At 41.7% G+C, this 18,642-nt stretch overlaps 1 protein-coding gene across 2 annotated transcripts in view; it reads left to right on the top strand.

Annotated features, from left to right (window-relative positions):
• The first annotated feature begins 1,033 nt into the window (after window positions 1-1,033).
• Window positions 1,034-18,642, top strand: part of LOC147018304 (cellular tumor antigen p53-like) — a 53,034-nt gene continuing 35,425 nt past the window's right edge. The window contains exons 1-2 of one of the 2 annotated variants that reach the window (XM_085897844.1): window positions 1,034-1,140; window positions 15,041-15,253. In XM_085897844.1, coding sequence (XP_085753970.1) covers window positions 15,081-15,253 — 173 coding nt within the window. In that variant the 5' untranslated portion in view covers window positions 1,034-1,140; window positions 15,041-15,080. Of the gene's footprint in view, window positions 1,141-14,665; window positions 14,685-15,040; window positions 15,254-18,642 lie in introns of those variants that run through there. The other variant, XM_085897843.1, reaches the window with a different exon arrangement.

The following is an 18,642-nucleotide window of genomic DNA, read 5'->3' as shown; positions in this document are numbered from 1 at the left end:
TGCATGCAAAGTTTCAGGCTGCTCAGTTTCATGGTTTTGGAGTTATGGAGGACACACACACACACACACACACACACACACACACACACACACACACACACACACACACACACACACACACACACACACACACACACACACACACACTTCTATTAGTATAGATGGATGGGGTAAAAGATACAACCAAGCTGTCTGCCAAAGCTTCGGGAAGCATTGTAGGATGGGGATGTTTGGAGAAATGTGATCATGAATGTCACCAAAAGTCGGACACGACTCGATGGACGAGATAACTCCGTCAGATTTACATTAGAATATATAAAAATATATTTAGTACAGGATCTGAGGATATGTAATATAAAGAACAATAATGAAAGTTATCATGAAAATTCAAGCACAGGCTGCCAGGCCTACACACCAAGATATATTAATTAATTCAATAACAAAAATTTCACTCTAAGTTTTAAAATACATTTGTCGTAAAACGTCTTCACATTACAATGTTAATCATAGTTTTTATTACTTGTAATAAATGCCGTATATATACGACATTGTATTGTAAAATAAAAAGGACAGTCGATTTTATTTTGACGTCGTTTTTTTTTTTCATCGAATGTTCTTATTTGTAATATTAATATTCAGTTATATCCTCAAACGATCCATCTCGAAGGTCCCAAGTGCGAGTTTTTAACGTCAAGATTTACATTCGAGTCCTTAAACAATCACCATTCCTGTAATGTGACTGGACTGTGTGGTCAAGCGATGGCGGACCTCACACATACTTTTAAAGAATTAACCAATCAGCGAGCACCAACGTCTTTTTTTGGCGGGAACCGGTGCATTATGGGATCGGGAAACCCCCTGTGGTAACTATCAAATAATACAAACTACCTCAGTTCGGTTTTATCTGACGATGTACACATGCTTTAATGGGAGCATCGCGGTGCAAAGTCTGTCACGGAAGCCATGACAGAATAATTTAAGGGGATTCTTTGTGTGAAAACATAAGCGTGTGGAGCAGAGTGCGGGATAACGTGATGACGTCACCACGACGCGAAGCTCGCCGGGTTGAGGGGGTGAGGGGTGGGTGGGTTTGAAGTTTGCAGACATCGAGGCCGTATCTTGTTATTTCTACGGGGTTTGGTGAGTCATGTAGTTCCTTGAACTGTCATTGTGACTGCGACTTGTTTGTAATCGCGTGTTGTGCTCTTTTTCAAACACCTGAGCCGTGGAGACACCTGGCTCGCACGCGACGCGCCTTTGTTCTGTTAAATATGGCGATCAATGAGTTTCATTGTACTTTTCGAATGTAAAGCGGCTCCGATGTAAATCAGGACGAGTCGTGGAGTATGCCTTCCTTCCTCGATTCATTGCGTCGATCATCGGTTTATTTATTTTGCTGATTCATGCACATGCAGGTTACGGTGGTGGTGGGTTGGGGGGGGCCCTTCAGGGGGTTGGGGGGCCCTTCAGGGGGTTGGGGGGGCCCTTCAAGATCGATTGCCTTTTGGGATCGAGTTTATCCTAATTCCATTCATTCAGTTGTGAAAGTTTCAAAGGTTTTCGCCTTTGCCGAGCACGTGTTCGCGCGACGAATCTCCTTTATCATTGTGTGTCCGCGTCGTGAGGTCTGTCTCTGTCTCTGTCTCTCTGTCTCTGTCTCTCTGTCTCTATCTCTCTCTGTGTCTCTCTCTCTCTGTCTCTATCTCTCTCTGTGTCTCTCTCTCTCTCTCTCTCTGTCTCTGTCTCTGTGTCTGTCTCTGTGTCTTTCTCTGTGTCTCTGTCTCTGTCTCTGTCTGTGTCTCTGTCTGTGTCTGTGTCTGTGTCTCTGTCTCTGTGTCTCTGTCTCTGTGTCTCTGTCTCTGTGTCTCTGTCTCTCTCTGTCTCTGTGTCTCTGTCTCTCTCTGTCTCTGTCTCTCTCTGTGTCTCTCTCTCTCTCTCTCTCTCTCTCTCTCTCTCTCTCTCTCTCTCTCTCTCTCTCTCTCTCTCTCTCTCTCTCTCTCTCTCTCTCTCTCTCTCTCTCTCTCTCTCTCTCTCTCTCTCTCTCTCTCTCTCTCTCTCTCTCTCTGTCTCTGTCTCTGTCTCTGTCTCTGTCTCTGTCTCTGTCTCTGTCTCTGTCTCTGTCTCTGTCTCTGTCTCTCTCTCTCTCTCTCTCTCTCTCTCTCTCTCTCTCTCTCTGTCTGACTTTCTCTCTCTCGAGGAAGAGACGATCTCTTTGGAGGTTCAAGTTTAAGTTTAGGACTGCGTTATTCAAAGGAAGTTTGCGTTAAGATTAATAAAGAAGACTTTTGTTTGTTTGTTTTTTATATGCTCGAAGTGCCATTTTCTTATCAGGAAGATCGATCGCTCTGTTCCGTCGCTTTCCTTTACTATTTAAACATTCATTCGGCAGGGGGCAGATGTTTCTTTTTGTAACTTTTGTTTTTTCTTTTATTTCTTTTTTGATGTATTTTTCAGTTTACGAGGTCGCTGTCGAGGTATTTATTTGTTCAGGAGGATGTTGTGTATATATATATATATATATATATATATATATATATATATATATATATATATATATATATATATATATATATATATATATATATATATATATATATATATATATATATATATATATATATATATATATATATATATATATATATATATATATATATATATATAATGTTTGTTGCCGCTTGCCCATCCACGCAACTTTTGTTTTTGTTTGCTTGTTGTCATTGACGAGCAAACGATCCCGAAACACGCCGCTCGCTCCCACGTGCTCCTTTTTTTAATTGGACGATTCTTTTCCTCTGAACCCCACGTCACGAACCGTGATTGGACGGTATGTTGTTGTCACGACGTTAAGAGAAGCTCGCTCATTGGTCAAATCTTCCTGGACTTCGGTTGCTTGAAACGATCACGTGACTATGCAATTGTTGCCCCGAAGTTGAGGCATGCTCGGACTTGCCTGGAGAATTGCGGTTCACAAACTATTTGTTGGTCACTGCCGCTTGATTAGTACAGTACTACCGAAGAATGATAATAACTGCAGTGAGTTTATTGCATCTATTGTGCAAGTTCGTGTAAAGTACAATCTCATGTTCACAATCGAATCGTTCCGACACTGAGTTGGCAATTTACACGATCATTAAGAAAGAAGAAAACAAACTTTTTCGAAGTTCCGATCGCCGAGAGAAAATGTATTTCATGGAGTTGGGGAGAGGGGTTGAGTGGGGTTTATGGATGCTAAATTAAGAAAAAGGAAGAGTTTAATAGGGTGGAGGAGTGGGAAGGTAAAAACAGCATTTTGCGAAGGGGTTAAGGAAGGAAGGGGTGTGTTATTGTACGGGTGGGAGTTATAATGCTGATGGATTGGATGGAAAAGCCCTTTGAAGATTATTATCCAAGAAGAAGAACTATCGGGTACCTGATTGAGGATAAATGTGCACATTGACTACACGAAGTAGTAAAGGCGTTCTCCAACACTCAAACAACAATGAAGTGCAGAACAAAATAATGTCCATTTCAATGCCGAGTTGTTTACGTGCAACTTTTAACATTCCATAGAATCCTCGGTGGTGGTCACGTGGACCATCGAGCAGAAACCACATATTTCCACAGCACATGTTCACTATTTTGATTGTTTTCTTTCCAGTGTTTATTTGTTTTCAGTTTATATCGATCAACAAATGCCTAATTGTCTGATCGAGTTGAGAGTGGGAGTTTGAAGGGGGAAAAACTGCTTGTTGGACAAAACTTCATCGAAACCATAAAACAATTTTTGGGATTAGTAATTGGACTCCCACCACCACCTTCAGTGAAACACCGATGAAAAAGGTTCAGTGGGATACAGGAACTTTGTCTGCTCTACACTCGACAGTCTATAGTCAATACTTTGGCACGTGGTGTACAAAGACACTTGGTCAGCAACAAAGATGTGGCAAAAATAATTGCACACAGAATATTTACATGGATTTTTTTTTCAACTAAAACATGTTTACATGGAGCATGTTTACATGGAGCATGTTTATGATGGAGCATGTTTACTGCAGTGGGAAACATGATATGGCTGATGTTGCAAACATTGACCTTTCGTTAGACCAAAAATAAGGCAAGCGAACCAGCAAAAGCAAAGTTTTTGTTGTGAACCCAAGTGGAAGGCAATTTTTTTTTATTCGATGAACCCTAGCAGAAGCCAAGTTTTTGTAGCAAATCCGGTGGAAGCAGTTTTTTTTTTTTGGTTTTTTTTTGTAGCAAATCTGGCGGAAACCAAGTTTTGTTATTTTGTTTTTGTAGCAAATCCTGTGGAAGGCAAGTTGCAGCAAATCTTGCAGAAGCCAAGTTTTTGTAGCAAATCTGGCGGAAGCCAAGTTTTTGTTACAAATCCGACGGAAGCCAAGTTTTTTTTTTGTTTTTGTTTTTTAGCAAATCCGGCGGAAGCCAAGTTTTTTTTTTGTTGCAAATCCTGCGGAAGCCAAGTTGTTGTAGCAAATCCTGCGGAAGCCAAGTTTTTGTCGCAAATCCGGCGGAAACCAAGTTTTTTTTTTGTTTTTTTTTGTACCAAATCTCGCGGAAGCCAAGTTTTGTTTTGTTTTTGTTGCAAATCCAGCAGAAGCCAATTTTTTGTCACAATTCCTGCGGAAGCCAAGTTTTTGTCGCAAATCTGCTTGAAGCCAAGTTATTATTTTTTTGTAGCAAATCCTGCAGAAGCCAAGTTTTTGTCGCAAATCCGGTGGAAGCCAAGTTTGGTTTTTGTTTTTTTTTTGTAGCAAATCCAGTGGAAGCAGTTTTTTTTTGTAGCAAATCCGGCGGAAACCAAGTTTTTGTGACAAATCCGTCGGAAGCCAAGTTTTTTTTGTTTGTTTTTTTTTAGCAAATCCGGCGGAAGCCAAGTTTTTATTTTTTTTGTAGCAAATCCTGCGGAAGCCAAGTTGTTGTAGTAAATCCTGCGGAAGCCAAGTTTTTGTTGCAAATCCGGCAGAAGCCAATTTTTTGTAGCAAATCCTGCGGAAGCCAAGTTTTTGTTGCAAATCCGGCGGAAGCCAGGTTTTTTTAAAGTTTTTTTTGTACCAAATCTCGTGGAGGTCAAGTTTTGTTTTGTTTTTGTAGCAAATACTGCGGAAACCAACTTTTTTTTAATTTTTCTTATAGCAAATTCGGCGGAAGCCAAGTTTTGTTGTTTTGTTTTTGTAGAAAATCCTGCAGAAGCCAAGTTGTAGCAAATCTTGTGGAAGCCAAGTTCTTGTAGCAAATCCTGCGGAAGCCAAGTTTTTGTTGCAAATCCGGCAGAAGCCAATTTTTTGTAACAAATCCCATGGAAGCCAAGTTTTTGTCGCAAATCCGGCAGAAGCCAAGTTTTTTTTTTGTAGCAAATTCGGCGGAAGCCAAGTTTTCTTGTTTTGTTTTTGTAGCAAATCCAGCTGAAGCCAAGTTTTTTTTTTTGTAGCAAATCCTGTGGAAGCCAAGTTTTTGTTGCAAATCCGGCAGAAGCCAATTTTTTGTAACAAATCCTGCGGAAGCCAAGTTTTTGTCGCAAATCCGGCGGAAGCCAAGTTTTTTATTAAGTTTTTTTGTACCAAATCTCGCGGAAGCCAAGTTTTGTTTTGTTTTTGTAGCAAATACTGCAGAAGCAAAGTTTTTTAAAAAAAAATTCTGTAGCAAATTCGGCGGAAGCCAAGTTTTGTTTTGTTTTTGTAGAAAATCCTGCGGAAGGCAAGTTGTAGCAAATCCTGTGGAAGCCAAGTTTTTGTAGCAAATCCGGCAGAAGCCAAGTTTTTTTTTTGTTTGTTTTTTTTAGCAAATCCGGCGGACGCCAAGTTGTTGTAGCAAATCCTGCGGAAGCCAAGTTTTTGTTGCAAATCCGGCAGAAGCCAATTTTTGTAACAAATCCCACGGAAGCCAAGTTTTTGTCGCAAATCCGGCAGAAGCCAAGTTTTTTTTTGTAGCAAATTCGGCGGAAGACAAGTTTTTTTTGTAGCAAATCCTGCGGAAGCCAAGTTGTTGTAGCAAATCCTGCGGAAGCCAAGTTTTTGTTGCAAATCCGGCGGAAGCCAAGTTTTTTTTTTGTACCAAATCTCGCGGAAGCCAAGTTTTGTTTTGTTTTTGTAGCAAATCCGGCGGAAACCAAGTTTTTGTGACAAATCCGACGGAAGCCAAGTTTTTTTTTGTTTTTTTTTAGCAAATCCGGCGGAAGCCAAGTTTTTATTTTTTTGTAGCAAATCCTGCGGAAGCCAAGTTGTTGTAGCAAATCCTGCGGAAGCCAAGTTTTTGTTGCAAATCCGGCAGAAGCCAATTTTTGTAACAAATCCCACGGAAGCCAAGTTTTTGTCGCAAATCCGGCAGAAGCCAAGTTTTTTTTTTGTAGCAAATTCGGTGGAAGACAAGTTTTTTTTTGTAGCAAATCCTGCGGAAGCCAAGTTGTTGTAGCAAATCCTGCGGAAGCCAAGTTTTTGTTGCAAATCCGGCGGAAGCCAAGTTTTTTTTTTTTGTACCAAATCTCGCGGAAGCCAAGTTTTGTTTTGTTTTTGTAGCAAATCCGGCGGAAACCAAGTTTTTGTGACAAATCCGACGGAAGCCAAGTTTTTTATTATTTTTTTTAGCAAATCCGGCGGAAGCCAAGTTTTTATTTTTTTGTAGCAAATCCTGCGGAAGCCAAGTTGTTGTAGCAAATCCTGCGGAAGCCAAGTTTTTGTTGCAAATCCGGCAGAAGCCAATTTTTTGTAGCAAATCCTGCGGAAGCCAAGTTGTTGTAGCACATCCTGCGGAAGCCAAGTTTTTGTTGCAAATCCGGCAGAAGCCAATTTTTTGTAGCAAATCCTGCGGAAGCCAAGTTTTTGTCGCAAATCCGGTGGAAGCCAAGTTATTTTTTTAGTTTTATTTGTACCAAATCTCGCAGAAGCCAAGTTTTGTTTTGTTTTTGTAGCAAATACTGCGGAAGCCAAGTTTTTAAAAAAAATTTCTGTAGCAAATTCGGCGGAAGCCAAGTTTTGTTCTGTTTTTGTAGAAAATCCTGCGGAAGGCAAGTTGTAGCAAATCCTGTGGAAGCCAAGTTTTTGTAGCAAATCCGGCAGAAGCCAAGTTTTTTTTTTTTGTTTTTTTTTTAGCAAATCTGGCGGACGCCAAGTTGTTGTAGCAAATCCTGCGGAAGCCAAGTTTTTGTTGCAAATCCGGCAGAAGCCAATTTTTGTAACAAATCCCACGGAAGCCAAGTTTTTGTCGCAAATCCGGCAGAAGCCAAGTTTTTTTTTGTAGCAAATTCGGCGGAAGACAAGTTTTTTTTTTGTAGCAAATCCTGCGGAAGCCAAGTTGTTGTAGCAAATCCTGCGGAAGCCAAGTTTTTGTAGCAAATCCAGCTGAAGCCAAGTTTTTTTTTCGCAAATCTGGCGGAAGCAAAGTTTTTTTTTTTTGTAGCAAATCCTGTGGAAGCCAAGTTTTTGTTGCAAATCTGGCAGAAGCCAATTTTTTGTAACAAATCCTGCGGAAGCCAAGTTTTTGTCGCAAATCCGGCGGAAGCCAAGTTGTTGTAGCAAATCCTGCGGAAGCCAAGTTTTTGTTGCAAATCCGGCAGAAGCCAATTTTTGTAACAAATCCCATGGAAGCCAAGTTTTTGTTGCAAATCCTGCAGAAGCCAAGTTTTTTTTTTGTAGCAAATTCGGTGGAAGATAAGTTTTTTTTTGTAGCAAATCCTGCGGAAGCCAAGTTGTTGTAGCAAATCCTGCGGAAGCCAAGTTTTTGTCGCAAATCCGGCGGAAGCCAAGTTTTTTTTTTTAGTTTTATTTGTACCAAATCTCGCGGAAGCCAAGTTTTGTTTTGTTTTTGTAGCAAATACTGCAGAAGCCAAGTGTTTTTGACAAATCCGACGGAAGACAAGTTTTTTATTATTTTTTTTAGCAAATCCGGCGGAAGCCAAGTTTTTATTTTTTTGTAGCAAATCCTGCGGAAGGCGAGTTGTAGCAAATCCTGTGGAAGCCAAGTTTTTGTAGCAAATCCGACAGAAGCCAAGTTTTTTTTTTGTTTTTTTTTAGCAAATCTGGCGGACGCCAAGTTGTAGCAAATCCTGCGGAAGCCAAGTTTTTGTTGCAAATCCGGCAGAAGCCAGTTTTTGTAACAAATCCCACGGAAGCCAAGTTTTTGTCGCAAATCCGGTGGAAGCCAAGTTATTTTTTTAGTTTTATTTGTACCAAATCTCGCGGAAGCCAAGTTTTGTTTTGTTTTTGTAGCAAATACTGCGGAAGCTATAGCAAATCCTGTGGAAGCCAAGTTTTTGTAGCAAATCCGGCAGAAGCCAAGTTTTTTCTTTGTTTTTTTTTAGCAAATCTGGCGGACGCCAAGTTGTTGTAGCAAATACTGCGGAAGCCAAGTTTTTGTTGCAAATCCGGCAGAAGCCAATTTTTGTAACAAATCCCACGGAAGCCAAGTTTTTTTTGTAGCAAATTCGGCGGAAGACAAGTTTTCTTGTTTTGTTTTTGTTGGAAATCTGTCGGAAGCCAAGTTTTTTTTATTTTATTTTTTTTTTTGTTAGCAAATCCGGCGGTAGCAAAGTTATTTTTTTAATGGGAGCAAATCCTGCGGAAGCCAAGTTTTTGTTGCAAATCCGGCAGAAGCCAATTTTTTGTAAGAAATCCTGCGGAAGCCAAGTTTTTGTAGCAAATTCGGCGGAAACCAAGTTTTCTTGTTTTGTTTTTGTAGCAAATCCTGCGGAAGCCAAGTTGTCGTCGCAAATCCGGCGGAAGCCAAGTTTTATTTTTTTCCTGCGGAAGCCAAGTTTTTATTTATTTTTTTTTTTAAGCAAATCCAACGGAAGCCAAGTTTTCTTGTTTTGTTTTTGTAGGAAATCTGGTGGAAGGCAGGTGTTTTTTTTTTGTTAGCATATCCGGCGGTAGCAAAGTTATTATTTTTTTAATGGGAGCAAATCCTGCGGAAGCCAAGTTTTTGTAGCAAATTCGGCGGAAACCAAGTTTTCTTGTTTTGTTTTTGTAGCAAATCCTGCGAAAGCCAAGTTGTCGTCGCAAATCCAGCGGAAGCCAAGTTTTATTTTTTTCCTGTGGAAGCCAAGTGTTTTTTTTGGTTTTTTTTAAAGCAAATCCAGCAGAAGCAAAGCTTTTTTTGTAGCAAATCCTGCGGAAGCCGAGTTTTTTTTTGTAGCAAATTCGGCGGAAGCCAAGTTTTCTTTTCTTGTTTTTGTAGCAAATCCTGCGGAAGCCAAGTTTTTGCAGCAAATGCGGCGGAAGCCAATTTTATTTTGTTTTGTTGAAGCAAATCCGGCGGAGGCAAAGTTTTCTTTTGTTTTTTTTTTTGTAGCAAATCCTGCGGAAGCCAAGTTTTTGCAGCAAATCCGGCGGAAGCCAAGTTTTTTTTTTTGTTTTGTTTTTTTTAGCAAATCCGGCGGAAGCAAAGTTTTATTTTATTTTTTTTTGCAACAAATCTGGCGAAAGCCAAGTTTTCTTGTTTTGTTTTTGTAGCAAATCCGGCGGAAGCCAACTTTTTTTCTTGCAAATCCAGCGGAAGCCCAGTTTTTGTAGCAAATCTGGCAGAAGCCAAGCTTTGTTGTTTTGTTTTTGTATCAAATCCTGCGGAAGCCAAGTTGTTGCAAATCCTGCGGAAGCCAAGTTTTTGTTGCAAATCCGGCAGAAGCCAATTTTTTGTAACAAATCCTGCGGAAGCCAAGTTTTTGTCGCAAATCCGGCAGAAGCCAAGTTTTTTTTATATTTTTTTGTAGCAAATTCGGCGGAAGCCAAGTTTTCTTGTTTTGTTTTTGTAGCAAATCCGGCGGAAGCAAAGTTTTTTTTTTTAGCAAATCCGGCAGAAGCCAAGTTTTTGTACCAAATCCGGCGGAAGCCAAGTTTTTTTTTTTTCTTTGCAAATCCGGTGGAAGCCAAGTTTTTATTTTTTTGTAGCAAATCCTGCAGAAGCCAAGTTGTTGTAGCAAATCCCACGGAAGCCAAGTTTTTGTCGCAAATACGGCAGAAGCCAAGTTCTTTTTTTTTTGCAGCAAATTCGGCGCAAGCCAAGTTTTTTTTATTCGCAAATCCGGTGGAAGCAAAGTTTTTTTTTTGTTTTTTTTTTGTAGCAAATCCTGCTGAAGCCAAGTTTTTGTTGCAAATCTGGCAGAATCCAATTTTTTGTAACAAATCCTGTGGAAGCCAAGTTTTTGTCGCAAATCCGGCAGAAGCCAAGTTTTTTATATTTTTTGTATCAAATCTTGCGGAAGCCAAGTTGTTGCAAATCCGGCGGAAGCCAAGTTTTTTTTTTTTTTTTTTTTTTTTTTTTATTTTTTTTTTTAGCAAATCCGGTGGAAGCAAAGTTATTATTATTTTTTTGCAGCAAATCCTGCGGAAGCCAAGTTTTTTTTATTTTTTTTTTTTTACAGCAAATTCGGCGGAAGCCAAGTTTTTTTTGTTTTATTTTTGTAGTAAATCCTGTGGAAGCCAAGTTGTTGTAGCAAATCCTGCGGAAGCCATGTTTTTGTTGCAAATCCAGCAGAAGCCAATTTTTTATAACAAATCCCGCGGAAGCCAAGTTCTTTTTATTTTTTTGTAGCAAATTCGGCGGAAGCCAAGTTTTTTTTTTTATTCGCAAATCCGGTGGAAGCAAAGTTTTTTTTTTTTTTTTTGTAGCAAATCCTGCGGAAGCCAAGTTTTTGTTGCAAATCCGGCAGAAGCCAATTTTTTGTAGCAAATCCTGTGGAAGCCAAGTTTTTGTCGCAAATCCAGCAGAAGCCAAGTTTTTTTATATTTTTTGTATCAAATCCTGCGGAAGCCAATAGTTGCAAATCCGGCGGAAGCCAAGTTTTTTTGTTTGTTTGTTTTTTTGTTTTTTAGCAAATCCGGTGGAAGCAAAGTTATTATTATTTTTTTGCAGCAAATCCTGCGGAAGCCAAGTTTTTTTTTTGCAGCAAATTCGGCGGAAGCCAAGTTTTCTTGTTTTATTTTTGTAGTAAATCCTGTGGAAGCCAAGTTCTTGTACCAAATCCTCCGTAAGCCATTTTTTTGCAGCAAATCCGGCGGAAGCCAAGTTATTTTTTATTTTTTTTTAGCAAATCCGGCGGAAGCCAAGTTTTCTTTTTTTGTAGCAAATCCTGCGGAAGCCAAGTTTTTGTCGCAAATCCGGCGGAAGCCAAGTTTTCTTTTGTTTTTTTTTTGTTGCAAATCCTGCGGAAGCCAGGTTTTTGCAGCAAATCCGACCGAAGCCAAGTTTTTTTTGTTTTTTTTGCAGCAAATCCGGCGGAAGCAAAATTTTTCTTTTGTTTTTTTTTTGTAGCAAATCCTGCGAAAGCCAAGATTTTGTTGCAAATCCGGCAGAAGCCAATTTTTTGTAACAAATCCTGCAGAAGCCAAGTTTTTGTCACAAATCTGGCGGGAGCCAATTTTTTTTTGTTTGTAGCAAATTCGGCGGAAGCCGAGTTTTCTTGTTTTGTTGTTGTAGCAAATCTTGCGGAAGCCAAGCTGTTGTAGCAAATCCTGCGGAAGCCAAGTTTTTTTTTTTTGCAAATCTGGCAGAAGCCAATTTTTTGTAGCAAAACCTGCGGAAGGCAAGTTTTTGTCGCAAATCCGGCGGAAGCCAAGTTGTTTTTTGTTTTTTTTTGCAGCAAATCCTATGGAAGCAAAGTTTTCTTTTGTTTTTTTTGGAGCAAATTCAGCAGAAGCCAAGTTTTTTTTTATTTTTTTTGTTAGCAAATCCTGCGAAGCCAAGTTTTTGTAGCAAATCCGGCAGAAGCCAACTTTTTTTTTGTAGCAAATCCAGCGGAAGCCAAGTTTTTGTAGCAAATCCAGCAGAAGCCAAGTTTTTGTAGCAAGTCCGGCATAAGCCAAGTTTTTGTAGTAAAACCAGCGGAAGCGAAGTGTTGTTTTTGTAGCAAATCCTGCGGAAGCCAAGTTTTTGTGTAGCAAATCTGGCGGAAGCCAATTTTGTGTAGCAAATCCTGCGGAAGCCAAGTTTTGTCACAAATGCGGCAGAAGCCAAGTATTGTTTTTGTATCAAATCCAGCGGAAGCCAAGTTTTGAAGCAAATCCGGGAGAAGCCAAGTTTTTGTAGCAAATCCAGCGGAAGCCAAGTTTTGTTTTTGTAGCAAATTCAGTGGAAGCCAAGTTTTTGTGATGAAATGCAGTGGAAGTAAAGCCATTTTTTTGACATTGTGAAGGCCCAAATAAGTTGGCAGGGATTTTGAGTTTTCCCCCTGCTGGAAATAGAATTGTTGATGATGGGTTCCTGCGAAGTCTTGCTTGAGATATGTATTTCACTTTTCATGAGTTTTATGTCATTTATTTTCTCCATCCCAAAGCAAATTCCGAAATGATATTTCACCCTCTGCAAAAGCAGCCAGCCATGTGCTGTTCAGCAGGTGTACGTAAACCACTTGGCACCGCCTTTTATGGAGAACACTGACTGTGATGGTCACTGACTGGAGTGACCATCACAGTCGTCATCCTTTTCCACTGCATTCTTCCATGAACCTTGATCTTTCCATAAAGAGAACTATTTTAACACTTTGTAAAGTAAACTGCTATGTGTTCATGTTAAACCTGGAAAGTTTTGGGAATTAACTTTTTGGAAGTGTAAGGTAACTAAATACAATACATACCAGCTTATTATAAGATTTCCAAACATTTTGTTGTGATTCTTACTTTTCTCATCACCTGAATTCTGTTGGGTACAGTACTTCATTTCCCATGCATTCCCAATGACTTTCAGCCAATGCACCTTCGAGTCACATTGATGCAGCCAAAGTACATATATATATATATATATATATATATATATATATATATATATATATATATATATATATATATATATATATATATATATATATATATATATATATATATTGCAGATTCGGGGGTCCGGGGGGGGGGGTGATTCGGACAATGGCGTCAATCACTGTCCGTAACCAGTTTGGGTTTTCGCACCCTACTCTCGACAGCCAAATGTTACAGATCCGGTGCCACCCTAACCACTGTTCTCTCCGGGGTTATAACGCCGGCTGGTTCTGCACAGGCCTTGGGTCACGGGTCTTGAATCGCGATACCAACGTACCCCTGGACCTTACCAGTTTGGGAAATAGACCCCAGTTACAGACTGGTATTGTCAGATACCGAGCGAATTCTGCCAGTCTGTAACCATTTTGGTTTTTATATCCAAATCGAGCAGATCGTTCCTCAGCCTGGCACGAATTAATTCAAAGCGGCATCTTCATACGAATCAGCCAGGTTGATTGGGCACATCGGGGAACACGACACAAGCAAAGCATTCACGACAATGTTATAATTAATCTATAACCCGTTCTTAACTAGGGAGCTACGGATTATGGGTTTCGAAGGGGGACCCTAACGAGATAAGCCTAAAACAACATGCAGACAAGACACGGACAGCATGCAGACAAGAAACAGAGTACTTGGTGATGTTTCATGGATGAGAGGAAAGTGTCAAAGGCACGAATGTGGCTCGTGACAAGCCGATGTCTACTGATTCGAGCCCCTAAGCTCAAACACGTCGCGTGGCAAAATGGTGCTCGTCCATGTGTCGCAGCCCTGACGCACGCAGCCTCGGCGCGCTCTGACCCCGCGAGGTCGACTGCACCAGAGCGAAAGATCGATGGTGGGTTTCAGCTGGTTTCTCCCAAGGTCCAGTATACAAGTCCAGGCCTGGCCTGTTCACCAGACCAGGCCAAATCGAGGTGTTGGGCTCCGCAGGCTGGCTGGGTCCATGGGATTCCAAGACGTCGTCGAGCCGTGAGGTGAGTAGGGACAGTCAGAGGCTCCGTCACAGGACTCCGGATGAACCTGTCTGTGCTCCTCACGAAATCCGATCGCACCCCACCTCGGCGCTCAGTTTCACCACTGCCGATTGCAGACTCGTCACGCTTAGGTTCAGCTTCTCTCCCGGCAGATTCACACTGCCTTTCCTTTGCTCGCTCGCCTCGAAGCCCACTGCAGTTTTACTTCAGTTTCACTTCTCATTTTCGGCCCTCGCTTGCCTCAAAGCCGACTGCGGACTCACACACAGCCAGCCCTATTCAGCCGATCGCGCCACACTGGCGCTCAGTTTCACCACCGCCTTCCCCGGCGCTCCTGCAGTCTTTTCCCTCACGAGCTCGCCTCAAAACCGACTGGCTCCTCCCTTCAGTTTCACTTCCCTCTCCAGGCCACTCCCCCTCTCAGAGCTGGGTTGGGACTATGGTCCGGAGAGAGGAAGGAAGAAGAACCTCTCGGTCCACCACCAATGTACCAATGATGAACAGCCTCTTACACCTCCCGACACACATGTAGCGTCCATTTACTGAACAACCTGGCTAAACATGTATTTAATGGGGGATCTGGGCTAATCCTATATTTAATCACACACTAAGGGCCATTTCCGCAACAATATATACAGGATCCAAAAAGATCCCTTTGGTTTATATGCTACAGAAACTCATAACGTTTTGTACACACCATCAATACACTTCAGTGTGCGCACCGTTTGTCGTGCACAGCACATCAAGGTGTTACACGAGTTCTTGCTATGTTCGGCTCAGCATGTTTGCGTCCACCAGTGCGCATGCAGCTGGGATCCGAGAACGAAGATCCTGCATGTTTGCCACCTTGGTGTTGTGGACAACATCTTTGACAAACCCCCACAGAAAAAGAGGAGAGGGGGGTTATGTCTGGTGATCATGGGGGCCAGGCGGTTGGTCCGCCGAACATGCCGAGCCGAACATGGTAAGAACTCGTGTACCGCCTTGATGTCCTGCACGTGACAAACGGAGCTCACATTGAAGTGTATTGATGGTGTGCACAAAACCTTATGAGTTTCTGTATCATATACACCAAAGGGTATCATTGTATCATTTGTGGTTCTAAATACATTAACAACCAAAGTTGTCTGTATCTTTTTGGAACACCCTGTATTTTTAGGAAATGAAAAGCTTGCAGCCAATGTTATCATGTAGCCATTTTGTTCCATTCAGATCTGAAAAACCTGCATTCGAGAATTGTTTTCTTTTTTTGAAATGCATTTTAATTTTTGTGGATGGAAGTGATGATTTAGCACCTTGTTCCTCTGCTGTCACCCTCAGTTTGCTGGTACCGCCCCCCAGTGGGCTGGAGAATGGTCAAATGATGGCAGAACATACTGGTGCAAGATATGGTATGGAATCTCACGCAAGTGATTTGCTGCTGCCTCTGGTGATGGAGGGAGATGCAACGCACATGGATAGCAATACAGACTACGTAAACATCCAGAGAAGCGCATTTGTAGAGGATGGCAATGAAGATTTTGATCTGCTGTGGTAGGTTTATTTTCTTCCCTTTTTTGTGATTTAAATCTGTTGATTGTGTTCCCCAGTTCTTTGCTTTATTTCAGCTGCAATTCCACTTTTTTTTCCTAAATGTATACTTTGTGGAGGATATTCATTCATATGCAGCCTGTGGGTGCTGGTTGCCTCATTTTCTGGAAGCATGGCTGTGCTGCTGATGCAGTGCCTCTGTTACTAGTAAGCTTATACTCATTTTGCCAACTTAGGAAGGATGACAGGCTGAGTCAACTCACCTGATGTTATTTCAACGGCACGACAGAGGCTCAAACTCAAGACCCTAAGATCTTGAGCAAGCCACCTTAACCGTTAAGCCAACACCAGGCTTTCTGTGGAGGTAATAGCTTGGTATTCATTCTTCTCTCTCTCTCTCTCTCTCTCTCTCTCTCTCTCTCTCTCTCTCTCTCTCTCTCTCTCTCTCTCTCTCTCTCTCTCTCTCTCTCTCTCTCTCTCTCTCTCTCTCTCTCTCTCTCTCTCTCTCTCTCTCTCTCTCTCTCTCTCTCTCTCTCTCTCTCTCTCTCTCTCTCTCTCTCTCTCTCTCTCTCTCTCTCTCTCTCTCTCTCTCTCTCTCTCTCTCTCTCTCTCTCTCTCTCTCTCTCTCTCTCTCTCTCTCTCTCTCTCTCTCTCTCTCTCTCTCTCTCTCTCTCTCTCTCTCTCTCTCTCTCTCTCTCTCTCTCTCTCTCTCTCTCTCTCTCTCTTTCTCTCTCTCTCTCTCTCTCTCTCTCTCTCTCTCTCTCTCTCTCTCTCTCTCTCTCTCTCTCTCTCTCTCTCTACAAGATTGAGGCTCATGGAAGAGCAAGGTGACTGAGGGTAAGAACTTCCTGTCGGTCAGCGGAGCAACTCTTGGGCGGAATAAGCAAAGGAATGAACCAACTGGAAAAGAGAAGATAGATGAGGGATGGGAACTGCAAACTGTAAGTAAGAGAGCTTGGTTAGTAAACATTAATGGAGATTATAAGGATTGTGAACAAGTTTTGGGGTGATGTTACATCATGCAAGATGGCAATGGACCACCTGCTTGAAGTTCTGGAGAGTAAAGTGGGAGAGCACATCTTCAGGAAGGTATTGGCACAGATGCTAGTCAGAAGCGAGAAACAAAAGAGTTGAGGTGTGCAGTGAGCTTGGATTTTACTAGTTTAAGCAAGAGGGGTTTACTGAAAGAGCGGGTGCATCCTGGAGTCACTGGGGAGGGCCGGAGGGCTGAGAGAGCAGAGGGCTAAACCAGAGAGGCTTGGTAACTTTGAGCATCAAAGGATGTCTTCCTTTTTTAAAAGTTTGACCATTTTGTGCTGTTCTTGCAGTTACCAAAGCATTGTTGCTATGCACTCTCTACTTCTGGTTACTAATTCAGGTTACCAAAATTAATTTGACTATAACTGCATTCTCCATAGAGGCCATTAAACTGGATGCAGTCCCTTTTGCAGCCATTTTCATTTTGAATATATCATCCTATCCTTCTTGAGAATAGCTCCTCAGGCTGGCACCATTTGCCTTGCCAATGTATGATACATTGATTTCCATGTAGAAGTTAAATCAAGTATGTCAAATATGTGGAATGTAAACTGTGTGTTAGTTATAGAAGTTGAATGAATAGACTGTTACGTAACATACCTGAAACATGAGAACCGCCATCAGATGGCTGTAGATTTAGAAACACAAGAGAAGGGTCGTCGTATGATCCTGATTGTGAAACTGAACCCTACCCTTGAGTGGTGATGGTGGAAGTGGCACGTCCCATAATGTATTGATGAATATAACTGTGCTTGATGAGTGATGGAACTTGGCATTTTTGGCCCTTACTCACCATTATCTGGCTCCACATTATCTCTCCCCACCACCCTTATCCAACCGTCCGTCCGGCCTTCCCCCAAAAGCCTATGACTTAGCCTATAACCCAAACCTAAGCCGATGACTTCTTGAATTTTTCGAGGTTATATCTTGGAGGGTAAGCTGTGTTGAGCTGCTTCATGCTTGGATTATTGCAAAGTAATTGAGGCATGAGGGCTGGCAGGATACCGAAGAAGTATACACACTCGCCTCTGAGCTGTCTAGCGTGGGTTAGAATCATGGCCTAGCTATAAACTGTCATCCTGGTGTTTCTCATGTGGGGCGATTCACCAGTGTGTGTGCTTTCCTTCAGATGGACATTAAACTGGGAGTCCCATATGCTGGCATAAGTTGGTGGACGTTGACGATCATACGGTGTACTTTGTGAAGGTGAGGCGAGTTATCGCCAGCATCCTGGCCAAATTCTAAACTCCTGTCCTGATTGACTGCTGGGAAGGTAAAGGCAAATCACCCAGTGTCAATCCTTACCATGAGGGCTGCTTTGGCAGCACTAAACCTGCCTTATGGCAGGACACCAGAGAGAAGATTTGGAGGTACACGTAAGGCCATTTGACTTGTCTTTATACCCTGTTCTCACATGCTGCTGGTACTCTTAATACAATCTATAACACTGGTCAACAACAAATTTGTTGTCTGCATTTTTTAAGCTGATTTAGGACGAATCTGATGCGCTGAATCCAAAACTCACATTAGTTTTGTTCAATCAGGTCAAGTTTTTGAGATATGGCCACATGTCGTTTTTTACATTTTTGTTCACATGTACGCATGTGTGGAGCATTTTAGAAGAAGTTGGTGGGGGTAAAATGTCATGTCAAATAATTGTTTTGATTGGAAATAATTATTTTAATGACAAGAAGTATTCAGGTACGATAGTTCTGGGTGATTATGTCGAAAAGGGATCAGTTTGAAGTCATAAAACCTCAAAATCTTCCAAAAATTGGTGAGGCAAAGCATAAAGTTCGTGGATCAAAACTAAAGTTAATGGGGCAGATTTTGTAATAATGTGATACAAAAAAGTTGTATTTCTTGAAATAACGAACTCTGAAGAATGTACAATACCTACATGCGCCAATTTATGACATGCGCTTCTGCTCAAGCTTGGAGTGCCACAGTACGAACCCAAAGATTGGAGACTGTTCATTGACAGCAGCAAGCGATCACTGAAATGTGTTCTGCTACACAACGGCAACCAGTTTGCCTCTGTACCCATCGCTCACTCGACTACACTGAAGGAGAAGTATGAAGCGGTGAAGTACGTGCTGGAGAAAATTGGTTATGATCAGCATAAGTGGTTTATTTGTGTTGACCTGAAGATGGTGAACTTTTTGTTGGGACAACAGTCTGGCTTCACCAAGTACCCATGTTTTCTGTGCATGTGGGATAGTAGGGACCGTGCTCAGCATTACACGAAGAAGGACTGGCCTGTGCGGGAGGAATTGGTGCCATGCAAAGAAAGGAACGTCATCAACGACCCTCTGGTGGACAGAGACAGAATACTCTTCCCACCGCTGCACATC

The sequence above is a fragment of the Eptatretus burgeri genome, chromosome 10 (assembly GCF_056783735.1).
Source record: "Eptatretus burgeri isolate ZD-2024b chromosome 10, Ebu_testis_v1, whole genome shotgun sequence".
NCBI classification, from domain to species: domain Eukaryota; kingdom Metazoa; phylum Chordata; class Myxini; order Myxiniformes; family Myxinidae; genus Eptatretus; species Eptatretus burgeri.
The sequence above is the reverse complement of the archived record's forward strand: the minus strand, read 5'-3'. Positions and strand labels throughout refer to the sequence as shown.